Source organism: Balaenoptera musculus, chromosome 3 (assembly GCF_009873245.2).
Source record: "Balaenoptera musculus isolate JJ_BM4_2016_0621 chromosome 3, mBalMus1.pri.v3, whole genome shotgun sequence".
NCBI classification, from domain to species: Eukaryota; Metazoa; Chordata; class Mammalia; order Artiodactyla; family Balaenopteridae; genus Balaenoptera; species Balaenoptera musculus.
Genome location: NC_045787.1, coordinates 31,015,645 through 31,035,686, shown reverse-complemented (window position 1 = coordinate 31,035,686; position 20,042 = coordinate 31,015,645). Strand labels below are relative to the sequence as shown.

Genomic DNA, 20,042 nt, shown 5'->3' with positions numbered 1-20,042 from the left:
TCTCTGCCCTTCATTCACTCTGCAAACCAGGCACGTCTCCCCAGTTCAGGGGCCCAAGTTGTTTCATGTGTAAACTGGGCAACAGTAAGACTTTCTCATCTGGGATTGGAAGGAGGTGAAAGCAAGCCTGGGCCATCTCATCTCCTGAGGTTTATCTGAGGTCTAAGACATAGTTATTTGGGGGAAAAAGTCTCTGTTCAGTCATTATTGAGGAAACGACCCCTGAGAGCATGATAAGGCGGCTCCCAGTTTGTTGTCACGGGAACGAATGACTGAACAATGATGACTAAGTTTCCAAATACCATTGCATTTCCAAACACAGCCCGAGGCTGTTTAGTAGGAGATCGGTGCTTTCCTCAGCACAAACGCTACTGTTTGTCCCCAGTCCTGAATTAAAAGTTTATACTCATTTACATAGCCCCAGATCCAACGGGAATCCAGCAATACCTTTAGCTTAGAAACCATTTTGGCAAATTGAAGATCAGAGAGAAAATGTTCAGTAGAAATAACTCAGATGGCAAATGTCTGAGGTAGATATCTTCCCACTCACATTTCATTAGGCATTTAATTTAGTTTTTTTTTTGTTGTTTTTTTTTAAAGATGGTACCAAGCCTCTGTTGTTATACTTTCCCCTGAGTTTTTGGTACAAACAAAAGTTCTCAGGGAAGCCCACCCATCTCCTGTCAGTCAGTTTAGATCCTTGGGACGTCAGGGAGCCGAACATACCAGCTTCAGCTGTGTTGAATTTCTGACTAATCAATTCACTCCATTTCCAGAAGTGGTTGGTATAAGCACAGCGTACTCGGGCCACATATTCTGTATCAGGCTCCAGTTCACTTAAGAGGTACTCACCATTCACCTTGATGGAAACATTGTGTTGCTTAATTAAAAGAAAAAAAAAAAAAAAGGTCGGGGGGAGAAGAAGACAGAAGTATTGGTGAGTATACTTCATTGCAAAGCCAAATCACACACAGAGTAAGACCTGATTTGTAGCAAGACTAGTTCTTTGAGAAAAAAAAATCTCTAAACTCTAAAAGTTTATGATTAATTTCCTGGACCTTTTAAACAGATGACCCATATCATTTGAACACACATAGAAATAAGAGTTTAAAGAGATTTCACTCACCAGTCTCTCTGTTTAGACACAAAGAAATTTTTGAAAATAGAAAGTTAAACACTTACTTGTATCACTTTTCCTTCAGCAAGGAGTTCAAGCCGACACAAAAGTGTGGAATTGTTTCCAATGGAGTGTACCTTCCAGGTCATGGTGGCATTTGTGGCACGAACATTTTTAGGGAATAAGTTATAGGGAGTCATTGGATGAACTGCAAAGAAAAAAAAGAAAAAATGAAAAGAATTCAAGCACAGATCCAAAAAGACTGGTAAATAGGCAGTTCATTTTTACATTGATTTGTTCAATAAGCATTTTTGTTTATTTCTGAGAAAATGGCAAACAAAACCAGACTTGCAGCCAAGATGGAGTAAGCCAAGTATAGCCTTTTTTCTCACTGATTATATTAGAAACTCTGAACAAATATAAAAAGAAACTGAGGACTCTTAAAATTAAACAAAAGCAGGCAAGAATGTAGAGGGGAGTCAAAACTTGGAGAAGTGGCCCATCAAAGAGAATATAACAGAACCCAGAGTCTAACCAAACTAACATTAACAATGTCAAGGATACAATCCAAAATTATTAGACATACAAAACAAAACCAAAAGAGAGAAAACGTCACCAATTTTCGAGGAAAAAGACAATCAGCAGATGTCAACTTTGAGATGACCCATGCCTCAAGATGACTCCCTTGGAATGCTACAATTAGATAAAGAGTTTAAAACAGATCCATGAGGTAAAAGTAAATGCATCCAGGGACTTCCCTGGTGGTGCACTGGTTAAGAATCCGCCTGCCAATGCAGGGGACACGGGTTCGAGTTCTGGTCCAGGAAGATCCCACATGCCGTGGAGCAGCTAACTAAGCCAGTGCCCCACAACTACTGAGCCTGCGCTCTAGAGCCCACAAGCCACAACTACTGAAGCCCACGTGCCACAACTACTGAAGCCCGCGCGCCTACAGCCCGTGCTCCACAACAAGAGAAGCCACCACCATGAGAAGCCCGTGCACCGCAATGAAGAGGAGCCCCCACTCGCTGCAACTAGAGAAAAGCCTGCCTGCAGCAACTAAGACTCAACACAGCCAAAAATAAATAAATAAATAAATAAATTTTTTTAAAAAAAGTAACTGCATCTGAAATGAATAGAAGGAAAACACTTCTCAGCAGAGAAATAGAAACTAATTTTTTTTTTTTTTTTTTTTTTTATTTATGACTGTGTTGAGTCTTCGTTTCTGTGCGAGGGCTTTCTCTAGTTGCGGCGAGTGGGGACCACTCTTCATCGCGGTGCGCGGGCCTCTCACCATCGCGGCCTCTCTTGTTGCGGAGCACAGGCTCCAGACGCGCAGGCTCAGTAATTGCGGCTCACGGGCCCAGTTGCTCCGTGGCATGTGGGATCTTCCCAGACCAGGGCTCGAACCCGTGTCCCCTGCATTGGCAGGCAGACTCTCAACCACGGCGCCACCAGGGAAGCCCAATAGAAACTAATTTTTTTAAAAAAAGAATTAAATGGAAATTTTAGAACCGAAAAATAGAATATCTGAAATAAAAAAACCTGCCACCTTACGCACTTCCACAGTTGCTGTGTGACCTGGCCACTGCCTACCACTCCAATCTCCTTTCTCTCACGGGAAAGACACAAGGACATTCTTCCCTGCCTGAAACACCCAGAGCATGTTCCCACCTCAAGGTCTTTTCAAATCCTGTTCTTTTGCTCCAAATGCTCTAGATGTTTTCTGCCTCCTCATCCTTCAGTGCCCTCATCCCAACTGAAGCAGCACCCCAGGCATTCTCTATCCCTTAACTGAATTTTGTCTTCTTTCCAGGACTTAGCGATGCTTGAAATTATGTTATTAACTTGTTTACACGTTTACTGTGTGTCTCCATGCCCCTCTCTCAACCCTCTCTCCGAACACACACTAGCATGTACACACATTAAGGGCAGTTACTCAACTCTGTTCACTGCTGGATGCCCAGTGCCTGCTACATTGGTGGCATCCTGTAATTAGGTGACTGAAGTGATGATTAAGTTGAAATCTAAATGAGGTGTAGAATTAAGAAGGCAAAGGAGAAGTACGAGAATTCCAGAAAAAATGAACATGTTTAAAGATGCTGCATTTCATAAAAGAGGCAGGGGTGTGGTCAAAACACAGAAAGAGCTATTCAACTTCAGGGTTGTGCAGATCAAAACCATTGCAAAATACCACTTAACATCCATTCAACTGACAAAAATGAAAAGGGTGACAATACCAACTTGGAGAGAATATACTGGTACAACCGCTTTGGAAGCGAATTTGGCATTATCTTGTAAGTTGAAGAATATTCACATTTTCTGAGTCCTCACCAATTCCATTCTTAGGTATATAGGTGTATACTCAAGAAAAACAACTACAACTCTAGGTGTGTACTGGATATGTATATCAAAATGCTCTTATTAACACTGTATCCAAGAGCATAAACCTTGAGACAATCTGAAAATCCACCAAAAGAGATGCATGAATAAAACACTGTATATTTACACAATGAAATACTCTACAGCAGTGAAAATGGACTACAACACTCAATAATATGGGTAAATAGTAGCAATTTAATATTGTATAAAAGCAATTACTAGCATTACTACATATAGCTTGATGTCTCATATACATTAAAACAAAATAAAAACAGTATTTTGGAGATTTCATAAGAAAATGAGAATACATACACATGCACACACATGATTTAAATCTGTTATCTTAGTGGAAGGAGCAGGGTGGGGGGCTGTGGGATGGGAGATGAAGTAAGTTATTGTCAGATTTCTATTTTGAACTTGAGGTAAGCTCGTTGGTGTTTATTACATTATCAACACAAACAAATAATGGGGACCATAGGTCATGCACGCACCCATGAAGAGAAGTGTGGTGCAAACAAGTTATAAACTAAAACCTTCACTTAGGATGTGAATTAGGTGAAAATCTATGGCACATTTACTCGATCACACAGTGTGTCAAATAAAGATATGCTCGTGACCACAGTGGGCTACACTCAAGTCTCACCTCGTTGGGTCAGGTTAAAAAGAATACTGACACTTCTTTTTCTTAAGTAGTTTTCAGCCACGAGTGTGAAGTTATACGTTTCTTGTGAGTCTTGAGCTACTTGCCAATTACACCAGTTTCTGTGTTTACAAAGTGTCTTTTTCCCGGAAAATCTTAAAGAAAAAAAAAAACACCACACAACAATTTCAGGGTTTACATTTTTGTCAGCGCAGATGTGTATCCCTGAATCCACTGAGTATCCCTGAGACACACTCAGTGGCTTTCAAACTATGTTCCACACAACAGCATTGATCCGTCACCAACAAATACCAATGACAAAAATATTGTTTCAAAAAATTTGACCTATGCGGTTAAATGTGTAATGATGAATTGCTTACTTCTCCTCTCGGGTGGTGAAAACTTTCCTTAGTTTACTTTGGATACTCTTGAAAAGGTAGAAATTAGGTAGACCTAGATCACCACATGGAACTATTTTCATATCAAGATTCACCATTAATGGCCTTATCTTATCATTTTTATGCTACGTTGTCCTTTAACAAAACTCAGGCAGAAAGTATTGTATACCTGAGACCACTTAAAGATTTCTTCCTGACCCTGGCAGGGTGGTTGGAAAATATTTGTTCAAATTTTCTGTAACACTGTCACAAGTACCTTAAACAAGGAAGAATCCGTCACTAATATGACCAAAGCTCACTTACGATTCAAATAAAGTGTAGCTTTGGGAAGGCTGTTTAGACAAGCCAGTGTCGCTCCCGGGATCCCAAGTACAGGTCAAAGTCTTGAGGTCCTGGGTTTCACAAGAAAAGTCCTTGGGCTCTTCAAGCACTTCTGTCCGTACAAGGAAAAAACAGATGAAAGACCTACCTGAAGCTCTTTATTGAAAGACAAGTGAAATGGAAAGCTTTCTTTGGGGTCTGAGGCCACAGAGTTGCTCTGAACAATGAAAAGATTACTTCAATGGGGGCCAACGCATCAGCAGCTCCAGAAAGGCACACTGCGGGTACCTCATCTTGGCCCCTGCTCCTTCCTTCCCTGGTGTTTTGCTGGGGTATCACCGAGGATGGCAGGCGTGTACTGCATGTGGTCTGCACTCTGTCTACCTGATGAAAGTTGTAGCCCCAGTGCCTGCTAGCAGCATTCAACAGTATTGCTACGTGCAGACAGAGTGAACAGAACAATGAATGAATGGAGTCAGCGTTGCTCGGTGTTTCACTGTGGATGCCCTGGCTTACAGGGAACCTGGGCTGTGCTTGGGATGCCAGGAAGCCAGATCTGGGGACCCTGCTAAACTCAGCAGCTGGAGGCTGAGAGGGCAGCACCGCCAAGTCCCTGAGGCACTGCAGCTCTTGGAGGCCACGCCAAGAGGCACAGGTGACCAAGCTTCCGGGAGACTAGAAAGAGCCTTTGGCAGGGGAAGCAGGGAGGGAGGAGTTGCAGATACCGCCCCACTGTGCGGGGGAAGGGAGGCCACTGGGTGAGCACACTGAGACCTACAGGGAACGTGAAACGCTGCCTTCTCTGCCCTCGCCATCACCCATGGAGGCACCTGACACCTCCGCACCCAGTTAAGAAAAGCAGTGGCCTTATCTGCGGAAGTCCTACTGTGTGCGGCCACCGTACCAGGGCGGGGCCCTGGCCATATGCAGTAACCCTCACAACAGCCATTACTGGGCCCATTCACAAAGGAGGACCCTGAGCTGCAGAGGCTGGGAAACTTGGCCAAGAAGGCACTCCCAGCCGTGGGAAGAAGAGTCAAACCTGGGTCTTCTGGCCACCACCTCGGCTGTCTCTCTAGGGCCATCCAGCCTGCAGCCCCTCTCCTCCCTCTCCCAGCCTGCAGCCATTCCAGCATGGCTAACGCAAAGCAGGACATCTTCCCAGTGGTCCAGGTCATGACCTGAACTTTCTCCCAAACGCTCTTGGTTCCTAGGAATAAAACTGTCAGTAAACTCAAGAAAACAACAGGAAATCCGACAAGTATTGCTTCAGACTGTCTTTGCCAGAGTCTCTCCTAGAAGACTTGGGAAACAAAAGAAAATTGAGGCCGCGAGTGGAAACGTTTCCTTGTCTTCTGGGAAAGGAAATTTGATCTATTCCACAGGAAATGGGAGGGGGGCACAGAGATGTGTACACTCACTTGAGACAAAGAGAACGATGCCTCCCAAAGCACCTCCCTGGTCCACCTTACAGAAGACATTTGTCCCTTTTTTCCTAATAAAAGACACGTTCTTCAACTCGAATGCAGACACACTTCGATCAAGCCGTTCTCCATATATCTGTACACCTTCCAAATAACAGGATATGTTATCTTGATGGATCCTAGAAACGTAACAAATGGTGACGTTGGAGCCTTCTTCCACCAGCTTATCTTTAGGGAAAACAAACAATGGATCATGTCCAAGTGAATTCTGTGCTGCAAGATAAAAGAAGACAGCTCAGTTAGACTTGGACTCAAAAAGTCAAACCAGCCCCCTCCTGCCTCACTCTCAACAGATAACTTTAGCTTTTTCTGCCTCCTGGAGAAAACAGGAACCTAAAATTTCTACAGCGAATCTATAAACTTTGGTGTGTGCAAAACAATCCTCTGTACCATCACTCCTACTGTTACGATAATATGACTGCTCTTGTTCTTAGTATGGAGACTGCACCATGACTGTCGCTCTGTGGATGATCATGTTATTCCTGCTTACAGGTTATTAGGACAGCAGTAGCTGCTTTGTACTAATCCCAGCCATGTGGGAGGCCCTGTGTTAAGTGCTTATGTATATTCTCTCTTGTCATCCTTACCACCTTACAGCAATGGGATGGGCAGGACTGAGCCCAAGTTCACTCACCCAGCAAGTGGCAAAGCCACATTCACACCCACCAGGTCTGCCCAGCTCCCAAGCCACGTGTCCCTCATAATCTCTAAATTGTCCTGTAGATCACTCCTCTTCCACCTTCTCAGATGCCAGTCACCCAAAGAGCTCCTTTCACTTCCATCTTCCTTCTGTGTGGCCCATCAGCACATAAGAATCCTCAAGTCTCTGCCATTTTAGGCAAACTCACCGTCCTCCATGCCTCCCTCCAGCCTCCTCTCCACCCGCTCCTCCACAGCCCAGCCTCCCCCAGGACCTGCCTGTGCCCTTCGCTCAGCTGTCAATCACCCCCTGCTCACCTAGGCCCCTGCAGTCTGGCTGCTGGCCCACCAGGGCTCTAAAATTGCCATCACTAAGGTCACCCAAGTGGAGTGGCCTGGGTGTGGGATTTTGTTTTAAGGTCCCCAGGTGATTCTATGTGCAGCATGGTTGAGAATCAGTGCTTTGGGGATTAGGAATAATCAGCCTTGGAAGAAATCAAAGAAGAACATGAAAAGATGGAAAGATATACCCTGTTTTGGACTGGAAGAATCAATATTGTCAAAGTGACTATACTACCCAAGGTAATCTACAATCCCTATCAAATTACTAATGACATTTTTCATAGAACTAGAACAAAAAATTTGTATGGAAACACGAAAGACCCCAAATAGCCAAAGCAATCTTGAGAAAGAAAAATGGAGCTGGAGGAATCTGGCTCCCTGACTTCAGACTGTACTACAAAGCTACAGTCATCAAAACAGTATGGTACTGGCACAAAAAACAGAAATATAGATCAATGGAAAGGGATAGAAAGCCCAGAGATAAACCCACACCTATGGTCACTTGATCTATGACAAAGGAGGCAAGAATATACAACAGAGAAAAGACAGTCTCTTCAATAAATGGTGCTGGAAAAACTGGAGAGCTACAGGTAAGAAAATGAAATTAGAACATTCTCTAACACCATACACAAAAATAAACTCAAAATGGATTAAAAACCTAAATGTGAGACCAGATACTATAAAACTCCTAGAGGGAAACATAGGCAAGACACGCTTTGACATAAATCACAGCACTATCTTTTTTGGTTTCACTCCTAGAGTAATGAAAATAAAAACAAAAATAAACAAGTGGTACCTAATTAAAGTTAAAAGCTTTTGCACAACAAAGGAAACCATAAACAAAATGAAAAAACAGCCCTCATAATGGGAGAAAATATTTGCAAATGAAGCAACCAACAAGGGATTAATTTCTAAAATATACAAACAGTTCATGCAGCTCAATATCAAAAAAACAAACAACCCAATCAAAAAATGGACAGAAGACCTAAATAGACATTTCTCCAAAGAAGACATACAGATGGCCCAAAAGGCACATGAAAAGATGCTCAATATCACTAATCATTTTAGAAATGCAAATCAAAATGACAATGAGGTATCTCCTCACACTGGTCAGAATGGCCATCAACAAAAAGTCTACAAACAATAAATGCTGGAGAGGGTGTGGAGAAATAGGAACGTTCCTACATTGTTGGTGGGAATGTAAATTGGTGTAGCCACTATGGAGAACAGTATGGAAGTTCCTTAAAAAACTAAAAATAGAGCTACCATATGATCCTACAATCCCACTCCTGGGCATATATCCAGAGAAAACCATAATTTGAGATACATGCACTCCAATGTTCATTGCAGCACTATTTACAATAGCCAGGACATGGAAGCAACCTAAAAGTGCATTGACAGATAAATGGATAAAGAAAATGTGATACATATATACAATGGAATAGTACTCAGCCATAAAAAAGAATGAAATAATGCCATTTGTAGCAACATGGATGGACCTAGAGATTATCATACTGAGTGAAGTAAGCCAGACAGAGAAAGACAAATAACATATGATATCACATATATGTGGAATCTAAACGAAAAAAAAAAAAAAGACACAAATGAACTTATTTCCAAAACCGAAAGAGACTCACAGATACAGAAAAAAAAAAAAACTTATGGTTACCAAAGGGGAAAGGAGGGTGGGGGGAATGGATAAATTAGGAGTTTGGAATTAACATATAAACACTACTATGTATAAAATAGATAACCAACAAGGACCTACTGTATAGCACAGGGAACTATACTCAATATTATGTAATAACCTATAAGGGAAAAAAATCTGAAAAAAAAATATGTATAACTGAATCGCTGTGCTGTACACCTGAAACTCACAGGATATTGTAAATCAACTATACTTCAATAAAAAAAAATTTTTAAAGGAATAATCAGCTTTTCTATCAATTCTTGAGTTAGTTTGGAGGTTATAGTTTTGATAAACCTAGTCCACTGTACCAAAGTTGTTGATAATGTTGTTCTTTCCTTCTCTATTGCTACCTTTTTAATCTCTATTTTTTCTGTTAAGTGTGTCTCTCAGCAATAGGATGTGATGGTTAAGAGAATGGCCTCTGGAGCCAGATTGTCCAGGTTAGAATTCTGGCTCTACCACTTCATGGCCTGATGACCTTGCATGGGATTTTTTTAAAGCTATCTGTGCCTCAGTCTCCTCATCTGTGAAGCAGGGATAAGAATTATATGTATTTCATAGGGCTGATGTGAGGATGAAATTAATACATATAGTGCTGAAAGCAGTGACTAGAATGAAGATTTGATTCTATTATTACTATTAAATTAATCACTGGGCCTCTCATGAGTTAACATGCTATCAGTTTGAATTAATAAATTTGCATAAACACTTAGCTAAGGAATGGTTCTCTTGACAGGAATTTCAGATAATCTGTCAACGTATATAGTTGAGAGCACCAAATGCCAGTGCTTTACAACTAACCTATAGCTTAGCTGAAGCATAAGAAATTGTGCAAAATGCTAAATTTTAATAACAAGATAATCAAAATTAAGAGATATTTTAATAATTAAACATAATTAAACATAATTATCCATGATCTCATTATCCATGATCTCTCTCATAATTATCTATGATCTCAAATGAAGAATTGCTTCCAGTTTTCCATATTTCCCTCCCTTGTCTCTACATTAGGGGCTGACAAGCTATGGCCCATGGGCCAATTCCAGACACCATCTGTTTTTGTAAATAAAGTTTTATTGGCACACAACCACTCATTCATTTACACTCTGCCTATGACTGCTCCCATGCTACAATGGCAGAGTTGAATAGTCACGATAGAGAATGTAGGGTTGTAAAACCTAAAGTATTTCCTACCTTGCCCTTTACAGAAAAAGCTTCCCAAATTCTGATCTAGATGAATACACATTTTGTGTTGTTCTAATAAAAACATATGTACAGTTTATGTCCTGCTTTGTTCACTTAGCATTCTATAATACACACACTTCACACGTATGGAAAATGAATACTAAATTGTCTGAATTTGCATAATTACCTCAATGAATACATTCAGAGGGAAAATCCTTAGACCTCTGTCTCCTGGTGGCAAGTTTCACACCCATGCTTTTTAGACCCAATAGGAGCCAAAGAAAAATAATGCTGGTGTCTACCCAGAGTTTCTCAACAGGGACTTCCACTATTTGACTACTGGTCCCCGAGAAATATTAGATAGTAAACCCCTTCACTCTTTTAACCCCTCACTTCTTACCATCTGCTTCCTCCCATGAACTCCAGTTGCTCCAGAACCCTGGCTTGGGAATCCTGGCGTCATCCACCATACTCCTCATTCTTATAAAGTGTGCCGCGCATTCCAGAGGGAGCTTGGATTCCCAGCTCCAATGCAGGACTCGGTTCCGCTTCACAGTGGTTCTGTAGTTCTCCTAGAAATAAAGAGAAAAACTTGGAAACATATAGCCGTGCGGTCCTGGGAAATGGCTTGGCTGGACTTATCCCAAAGCACACACCTAAGAGTCCACTGTAACTCCAGGATATGGACAAGTGCAGTCTGTTCCCAGCCAGCCAGCTCCCGAGCTCTGACGGCCCAGCAAGGAACCGCCCTTGGCCTCCTGCCTTTCAAAGACTTGGCTCCCAATCCCTCTGGGCCTCCAATTCCAGGGGGCTCACGTGGACCAAGTGAGAGAGAAAACAGAAGCTACTGGAGTCTTGGGGGAAAAGGTCAGAGAAAGAAGGTGTGCACACAGTGCTGGTCACAAGAGCATGCTAAGAAGATTCTTGCACACTAGAGAATTAATTGAGGCACCCTTTTAAAAATAAGCAAGATTGATGAGAATTTTCTAATATTCATCAGATCAAGTTGGCCAAATCTCAGTAGAGCTAGCAGTCCTTCATGGTTCCCAGGAATTCCACTGTCTCCCAGAAGTCAATAGATGGCTCCCAATGATTGCTTTGGTTTTTGTCTCTTGTCTTTTCAGATACGGTGGCCACATGGACCATCCCCCCTCCCTTGAGCTCCAACCTTCAGAACCTTTAGTCCCCAGAGATGTCAACCACATGGGAACGCCCTACACTGTGCTCTTGGGAGGCTTGTCCAAGCCGTACTGTAATTTGTTTTTCTCGCACAGCTTTTAGTCTTAATCTTTCTAAGACAGTGGTATTTTCATTCTTGAACGCAATAAACTTCAACGGTTCCTTCTACACCGGACCCTGTCGTCCAAGACCATTTACAGTATGACTCCCACGGCCTCTCCCTTGCAGGACTCCTGTCTGCAGACACAGTGGTCCGCCCCACACTTCGGGAAGGGCTGTATGCTTTACTCCTCAGTACTTGCTCACGCTGCGTCCCTGGTTTCGCGTCCCCAACTCTCCCCCTGAATTGGGAATTAGTGCCAACCTTCAAGCCCCTGTTATACCCCATCTTCTTCATGAAGTCTTTCTTGCTCTTTCCTCTGGTTTCCTCCCATTCCCACCTCTGCCCAAGCTCCCCTGCATACTGGGGGTAGTTGGTGGCATTTCATCTGTGGTTATGCCTCTGACTCAAGTATGGCACCCAGAAAGCGGGGATTGGGCTTCATTCTTCTTCGTGGGCCACAGCTCCAGGCACCCATGCTTTCAGTGGGCCCCTCCAGGACGCCTGCTTTCTGCACCCACAGCTGGGAGACAGGGACAACAAAAACCTTGCCCCTCCTGGGGAAAACTGAGTCTGCATCCATTTTCTAAGGGCCAATGGCAAGTCCTGCAGTGAAGAGGAGGGGGGCAGCGCACACGTCACACGCAACCAGACTCGGAGGCCTTCCTTCACCTGTGCCTTCCCCTCCCCGGGCCGCCAACCTTAAGCAGTGGCCGTGGCCGAACCAAACACAGTCCTGGAAGGAGAACCACTTCGTCCACCTGAAAGGCATCTAGTCATGGACGTCCTTTCTCACGCTAAGCAGAACTCCCATTTGTAAAACATTTATATTATTTTGGTTTATTGTATTCCTTTATCCCCGGATTACAAAACATACTTTTTTAACTCCAAGTTCTGTGGTCCTGATCCACGCAACTTTTACTATTTAATATGAGCGATCACAGGTACCTTTTCTTAATTATTATTTAAAAACCAATAGCAAAGTAAATAAATAAATAAAAGGAACTGTGTCAGTCCTGGTGACCTCGCTATAATGTCAACAAGCCACCGGCTGGATTTTGCCTCCCCCATCTCTTGGGAATTCAGTCACTTCTCCTGTCACTGCAGTCACCACCCACTCCAGGCCCCTCTCCTCTGGACCGACCCCACTGCTTGCTTCCAACTGGTCACACTTCACCTCCTCCAGTTCTCCCAACTTCTCTCCACTGTGTAGCCGGAGTGAGCTTTCTTTAAGACTTCCAATCAGAGCTCATCACTCCGCTTCTCACTGCTCCCTGGATATAAAACAGCAGCTGGGCACGACCCTCGGTGTGTGTGTGGTCTAGCCCTGTCCTGCCCACCCCACATGCCCCGCACTTTCAGGCCTGAAAGCTCCCAGCCCCTTTCACTCAGGGCCCCTGCTCACCCCAGCTGGATCTTCCTGGGACATTCCTCTTCACCCTCCATGCTAAATTAGCTTCTAATCTTCTTTTCTACTCTGGCTCCAACTGCCCTTCCTCCAAGCTGCTGGAGAAGGTCAGGCCTAATCTCACCCCACAGCCTCGTGTCAGCGACCTGCACTCCTCACGCCTAGAATACTCTGAATTGTGTGATCATCTCCTTATTTTTGCTCAGCACTCACAGCCCCATGCCTGGAACAATGCCTGGACCTGAGCCCACAGTCTAAAACTATGTGCTAAAGGATTTCAGCAGTTCATTAATATGCAGTGAGCTCTGTTTTTCCCAGACACTCTTTGTGTGGATTCTGTCTAACCACAAGTTGTGCTTTGTGGTCTTTATAGGCTTGTTGTGGAGGAGATAAAACTTTGGTTGAATGCATCAATTCAGCAACTTTTAAAAATGTGATGACTGTGTTTGGGCTGTTTTCATTCATCGAAGTGGCAAGTTTAATTTGGCCCTGGCAGACATTAGCATGTAACAAAAAACTGGCGTTTACACAGAAGTCCAACTGAGGTCACGGATTCATTCCTGAGAAGTGAGCTCATCCTTCACTGACTCACGCTCCAGGCCTCCTTCCAAGCTTGAGCTGTTACTCTACTCTGCCTTCTCCTGCCATTGATGGAACCATAAAGCAAGTGGCTGGAAAGGCTGGGGGCAGAACCCTAGCCAGGGTGAGAGCACGTAGTGCAGCTTGAGTGGCCAGCGCCGGCCAGGAAGCAGCTCAGAGTTCCTGGTCCAGCTGTGACAGCCTCCGTCAAGATGCTTTTCCTTTGCCTTGCTTGGGAACACAACAGTCTGAGGCATGAGTGAGGGTGCATTACAGGGACCTGCCCTATGAAAGGGAGATTACGGTCCAGACAGAAGCGACCTCTCTCAGCTGCTCTGTCTGACCCTTAACTGGAGGGGGACCTTATGTCTGTCCTTGACTTCAGGCCTGAGAGGTTCAGACAAGGGCTTCTCTTGGCACCGTCTGTTCTGGGACACGTGGAGACTGATGACCTGGGAAGACTGCACGTGGCTGTCACCCCTGTGGGGGGGCCCAGGGCTCCAGCCAGAAACAGAGCTGCCTTGAGAGGGGCAGTTCCCTCCTCTGGGTGTGGCAGGTCCTACACCACCCAACCCCAGCAGGAAAAGGGAGAGTTCTGTGTGGACATGGTCAAGGTGAGGCCGTCTCAGTTTTTCTTAAATTGTCTTCTTAGTGTTGCTCTGTGTGTCCTGGACTTTCTCAACCGTGCTGTAAACAATTCAAGGTCAAAGGTGTTTTTTTCTTTTCCTGTTCCTGACATCTGGCATAGGCAGGTATGATTATCTTTTGTCAAATGAATAAATGACAGAAAAAAGAAGAAGAAAAAAAAAAAAAAGCAGCACCACAAACGTCTCTGTGCCTTAGTTTTCTCCTCTGTTGGGATCAGGCTGGCCTGAGTGTTATGGGGACCGTATAACCGACAAGGCAAAACTCTACCCTCAAACATCTCCAGCCTTGGTAGGTTACACAAGTAGGTTTCACCAGCTGCTTTACCTTGAAAAGAGAACTACCTGAATCAAAGGTGTAAACAGATACGAACAACTGTCTGTTCACATGTTGCTATTGTTATTTTCTCTACTATGATAACAGAAAGAACTGTCTTTTAGAAAAACAAATGGGATCAACTTGGTCTATGGTTAATGTTACTTTCGCTACTGGTGTTAAGTGCTAGTTTTCCACGAATTCCTCCAGCACTTCTCTCAAATTTCTTTTCCTTAGATAATTCTTAGCCTCAGTATGACCTCTGCTCGATGTTGTACTGGGTCCAAATCAACAACCAGTGTATCCAACAACAATACAAAAACTATGAAAATACAAAAATTATTAGCATGAGGGGGATGGTGGGAAGATGGGCTGGCAATGGGGAGGGAACAGCTGTACATAAGCGTTGCTGTTGTTTAAAGTCAGAACACCAGGGAACACAATGCAAGTGCTTCTTGGATCTGTGTCTCCTGGCCTGCAGAACTAACAAACCCTAAATAAACTAATTTTGGCCTCAAAAAAAAAAAAAAACCAACACCGAACAGCTCTCATGGTGGGAAGCTGCCCTTTGAGGGGTGGAATTGTAGACCTGGTATCAATCCTAAATCTACAGTCAGAATGATATTTAACTTAGGCCACTCACTCAGATCTCAAATGCAGTGATGGATAAGGAAAGTAACTGGAGCCTTTAAAGCTAGTAGCCTTTATGCTTCGCTAAAGGAACTAACCACCTGGCTCTCTGTACTCACGCCTCCGGCGCCTGAGAGAAGAGTGGCCGTCCACTAGCAAATGGAGGCCCCCAGTAATGACACAGCCCTGTGTTGCCCTTCCCTCCACGCAGATTCTCTGTTGCCTTCAGCGGGAGAATATTTCACTGTCTTTCAACAGCCCATGATAATAACTGATCATGATGTGGGTATAGATTATTAAGGTTCCCTGCACCATAAATGGTAATTGAAAGAAACTACCAAATTCGTAAAGCAATTATACTCCAATAAAGATGTTAGGAAAAAAAAAAAAGAAACTACCAAAGTGCCCCAATAGACTAGATGGGGAAGCATCAGGCAAAACAGACACAACCATGATTTAAACCAGACAAGTGAAAAATCGATCCCAAATAATTCAAAGGCAAAAAGTGTGTGAAATTCAGGACCTTCTTAATTTAATTTGTTGTAGAAAAAGCCACATATGAGGCAGCAAAGGACACTGTAAGTTACTCTCCAACATGGCCCATGGAGAACCTCTTCGCTGATTAGGACAGAAAATGCTAGAATTGTTTATTCCTTGCATCTCAGCATAGCATTAGTAAAGATACTGCCTGCGAGCCACACTGGCATGAAAAATGTTGCCGAACTCTTACGTCTGATTTAGGAAGATCTCTGGTGGACAGGGAAGGAAGAAGGAAGAGGAATAAGGTGGTTGACCTTCATGGCTTTTGGGAATCCAGTATTCACAAGGACAGACCCCAACAGCTTCCACAGGGAACAGAGCAGAACTGAGAAGATGATCTGATTCGTAGCATAGCCCATCCAACCTACCAAACCAAAACTGTCATGTTACTTTGTCCTGGACCCTCTTAACTAAAAACACAGAAATGCGATTATTTAGGACAACTGTTCTGAGTTGCCCATATATTTCCATATTGGGATTTGGGGGGATGTTATAAAAGATAAAACACAGTGTCAGAAAAGGATTTTTTAAATACTGAGCCAAAAAGAAAAATACTCACCACCCAGATGACATTGGATGTTTTAAATCTACTGATCTGTATCTGAAAAACCATTTTCAATTCCTGATGATAAGCAAGGCTGTGGACAGTCCATTGTAAATGCAAACGCTGACGCGTAGAATTGACAGAAACTTTCAGCGATTCAGGAGTTAACGGTAAAGGTTCAGACAAGACTGAAAGGCCAAAACAAGATATGAAATAACATTTAATAGGAGTATGATTGAATAGTCACAGATAATTAAACTGTTCAATATCATCATTGTTTAGCTTTGGAAATTATTGCTCACATATACATTCTAGAATTAGACACTCTGGGTGTTTCCCAGGTGGCGCAGTGGTTGAGAATCTGCCTGCCAATGCAGGGGACACGGGTTCGAGCCCAGGTCTGGGAAGATCCCACATGCCGCAGAGCGACTGGGCCCGTGAGCCACAACTATTGAGCCTGCGCGTCTGGAGCCTGTGCTCCGCAGCAAGAGAGGCCGCGACGGTGAGAGGCCTGCGCACCGTGATGAAGAGTGGCTCCCGCTCACCGCAACTAGAGAAAGCCCTCACACAGAAATGAAGACCCAACACAGCTAAAAATAACTAACTAAATAAATAAATTTATAGAATTAGACACTTTGAAAACCTGGAGGGAATTCAGAAATCGCTCAGCAGATAAAGAAATTAAGCCCTAGATGAATGAAATGACTTGCTCAATGATACACAGCAAATTAGTAAATTGATAAACAGTTTCACAAGACAAAAGGATACTCTATTGAACAATCTAAATGGTTCAGAAATTTGTAATAAGGCTGAATAAAGAAAGAGGACTTTTTGCTATAAATTTCATAGTTCTGGATATCTAAAATGAAAGTTTTGTTTTTGAAAGTCAATATTTCATAGTTTATTAAGTAGCTATAAAGTGACAGCAAGTTCCATCTCTAGACATTATTGCTTAAATCTCAATGCACCGAACTTAAAACACCTCTGGCAAGAATTCACTGGACTCTTCGGATGAGACTAGGCACTTACTGTGAAATAAAATAATTGTGACAAGGTTTCTAGCTCAAGGAAGGAACCTAGCTGGAGAGACACAACAGACTCGTAAGAAGTAATGAGTCACTGCAAGTTTAGAATATTTAGTGGTGTGATAGAGTCTGTCAAAGAGTAGAGATTCAAACACGAAACAGATTTGCTGAGGTCAGTGAGCTAGGAGACAGCCCAGAGAGAGGATGGGGCCTGACGGAGTGAGCGAGGTCACTGTTAATTCTTGGAGAAGAACAAAGCACCACTTTTTACATGAGCAGAGGAAATGTCGCACAGATTCAACAGGAATTGTGTACTGCCGAATCAGCTGGTTTCACTCCCTTCTGAGGGAGTCTAAAGTAAACTGGGAATGGTGCAAAGGTACTGAAAAGACTAAGACTGTATTGATAAAATCAACTGGTAATTGATGGTCCATGGTGGAGCAGATATCATCTTTTCAGCATTCATTTTTCTGGTTCTTTGGGGGTTTCCCCTAGTGATCTGAGACCCTCTGGCACTTAGTTTAAAAGGCAAGAGAGTATGTTCTTTTGAGAATAAAAATGGAAAGAATCTCTAATACTGGAAGAAAATGTTCCAAAACTGCCATTCTACATGTGCTGTTTTTCTCACAGAGAGGTAAAAGTAACAGCGACAACAAGATTGAACACGTACTATTTACCAGGCACAGTGCTAGGTGCTTTACATACATTGTCTCGTGTAATGCCCACTGTAAAACTCAGACAGTAATTTTTTATAGATGGGGAAACTAAAGTTCAGTAAGCTTAAATGATTTACACAAAGCTATATGGGATTTAAGTACAGATCTCTCTAATTCCAAAATCTTGCTCCCCTTTACTGCACTGCCCCCCAACTCTTAGGGCAGGAGCATCTCGCCCAATCAAAGGTCACATGGAATGGAATGTCTGAGAAGTATGCTGCATGGCTCCCACCGTGTCCTGCCAAACTCAGGATACAGATGATAAGGACGGGGCTCTGGACCCAGCCAGATAAGCTGAGAAGCATTCCTGGTAGAGATAAGCATGAAGTTTTTCATGTGAATGGTCCACATGGTAGACAGGTTCACGATCCAAGTAAGGCATGAGCCTCAGAATTTATTTTAGAAAATCTCAGAAAATTCATTCTATGGAAGTTAGGTTAACAAGAGTGTCCATAAAATCCAAGTTATTAGCCATCAATGACTATCTTCCCAAAAAGATACCCATCCTTTGTAATATTTTGTAAATGCGGTGCTGGAGATGGCTAGGGTACCAATTAAAATCTCAGTATGGACTCCCATGACCCTGGATTTGGCAGTGGGCCCTTAGATATGACATGAAAGCATGAGCCAAAAAAGAAAAAATCGATAAATTGAACTCCATCAAAATTAAAAACTTTTGTGCATCAAAGGACATTGTCAAGAAAGTGAAAAAAAACTAAGAATGGGAGAAAATATTTGCAAATCACTTATCTAGCATCCAGAATATATAAAGAACTCTTACAACTCAACAACTAAAAGACAAACAACTCAATTTAAAAAATGGGCAAATGACTTGAATGGGCATTTCTCCAAAGAAGATGTACAAATGATGAAAAAGCACATGAAAAGATGCTCAACATCATTAGTCATTAAGGAAATGCAAATCAAAACCATAATGAGATACTATCTTACACTCACAGGATGGCTATAATTTTAAAAATGGAAATAAGCATTGGTGAGGATGTGGAGAAATTTGAACCTTTGTACATTGCTGGTGGGGATGTAAAATGGCTTTAGCACTGTAGAAAACATTTTGGAAGTTCCTCAAAAAGTTAAAATCACCAAATGACCCAACAATTCCATTCCTAGGTATATATCCCAAAGAATTGAAAGCAGAGACTCAAATACTCATACACAAATGTTTGTAGCAGCACTATTCACAATAGCCAAAAGGTGGCAACAACCCAAATGGCCATCAGCAGATGACTGGATAAACAAAGTGTGGTATGTCCATTCGATGGGATAAGGAATGATACATGCTACAAATTAGGCAAACCTTGAAAACATTACACTAAGTGAAAGAAGCCAGATACAAAAGGTCTCATATACATAGTATGATTCAATTCATATGAAATATCCAGAATAGATAAATCCATAGAGAGAAAAAGCAGACTGATGGTTGCCAGGGGCTGAGGGAGGGAGGAATAGGGGATAATTGCTTAATGATTACAGGGGTTCCTTTGGGGATAATAAAAATGTTTTGGAACTATATAGAGGTGGTAATTGCAAAACATTTTAAATGTACCAAATGTCACTGATTTGTCCACTTTAACTGTAAACTGATTAATTTTATGTGAATTTCACCTCAATAAAAATTATTTTTAAAATATACATGATCATGATAAAAGTGTTCAAATAATACAGAAATTGAATCCCCAGCATCCTACCAACTCCACTCTCACTCCATTGCCAAGTTCAAATCATGCATGTTTTTCTTGACATTTTTCCATGCACTTAAAAATATCATATTGAACTATGCACTCCATTTTATATTTTTTAAAGTACTTACATTATTTTTAAAAAGCTATAAAGAGAAGTAAAACTAAAATGTTAACAGTCATTTCTGGATGGTGAGGTTGAGTGATTTTTAACTTTCTTTTTTATGATTTTCTGTACTTTGCGAATGTTCTTTAGAAAACACGTGTTACTTTCAGAACCATACAATATGCTAGATTTTTTTTAACATCTTTATTGGAGTATAATTGCTTTACAATGGTGTGTTAGTTTCTGCTGTATAACAAAGTGAATCAGCTATATGTATACATATATATGTATACGTATATACATATATACGTCTCCCTCTCACCCTCCCTATCCCACCCCTCTAGGTGGTCACAAAGCACC

At 42.4% G+C, this 20,042-nt stretch overlaps 1 protein-coding gene across 6 annotated transcripts in view; it reads right to left on the bottom strand.

The window, feature by feature from the left end:
• Positions 1 to 20,042, bottom strand: part of OSMR (oncostatin M receptor) — a 56,663-nt gene that overhangs the window by 16,886 nt on the left and 19,735 nt on the right. For 3 of the 6 annotated variants that reach the window (XM_036846935.1, XM_036846941.1, XM_036846936.1), the window contains exons 3-9: positions 16,154 to 16,326; positions 10,599 to 10,770; positions 6,280 to 6,555; positions 4,841 to 4,970; positions 4,143 to 4,294; positions 1,183 to 1,325; positions 727 to 880 (exon numbers count right to left, since the gene is read on the bottom strand). In XM_036846935.1, the coding sequence (XP_036702830.1) occupies positions 727 to 880; positions 1,183 to 1,325; positions 4,143 to 4,294; positions 4,841 to 4,970; positions 6,280 to 6,555; positions 10,599 to 10,770; positions 16,154 to 16,326 (1,200 nt within the window). Of the gene's footprint in view, positions 1 to 726; positions 881 to 1,182; positions 1,326 to 4,142; positions 4,295 to 4,840; positions 4,971 to 6,279; positions 6,556 to 10,598; positions 10,771 to 12,882; positions 13,024 to 15,784; positions 15,959 to 16,153; positions 16,327 to 20,042 lie in introns of those variants that run through there. The other 3 variants (XM_036846940.1, XM_036846937.1, XM_036846939.1) reach the window with 3 other exon arrangements.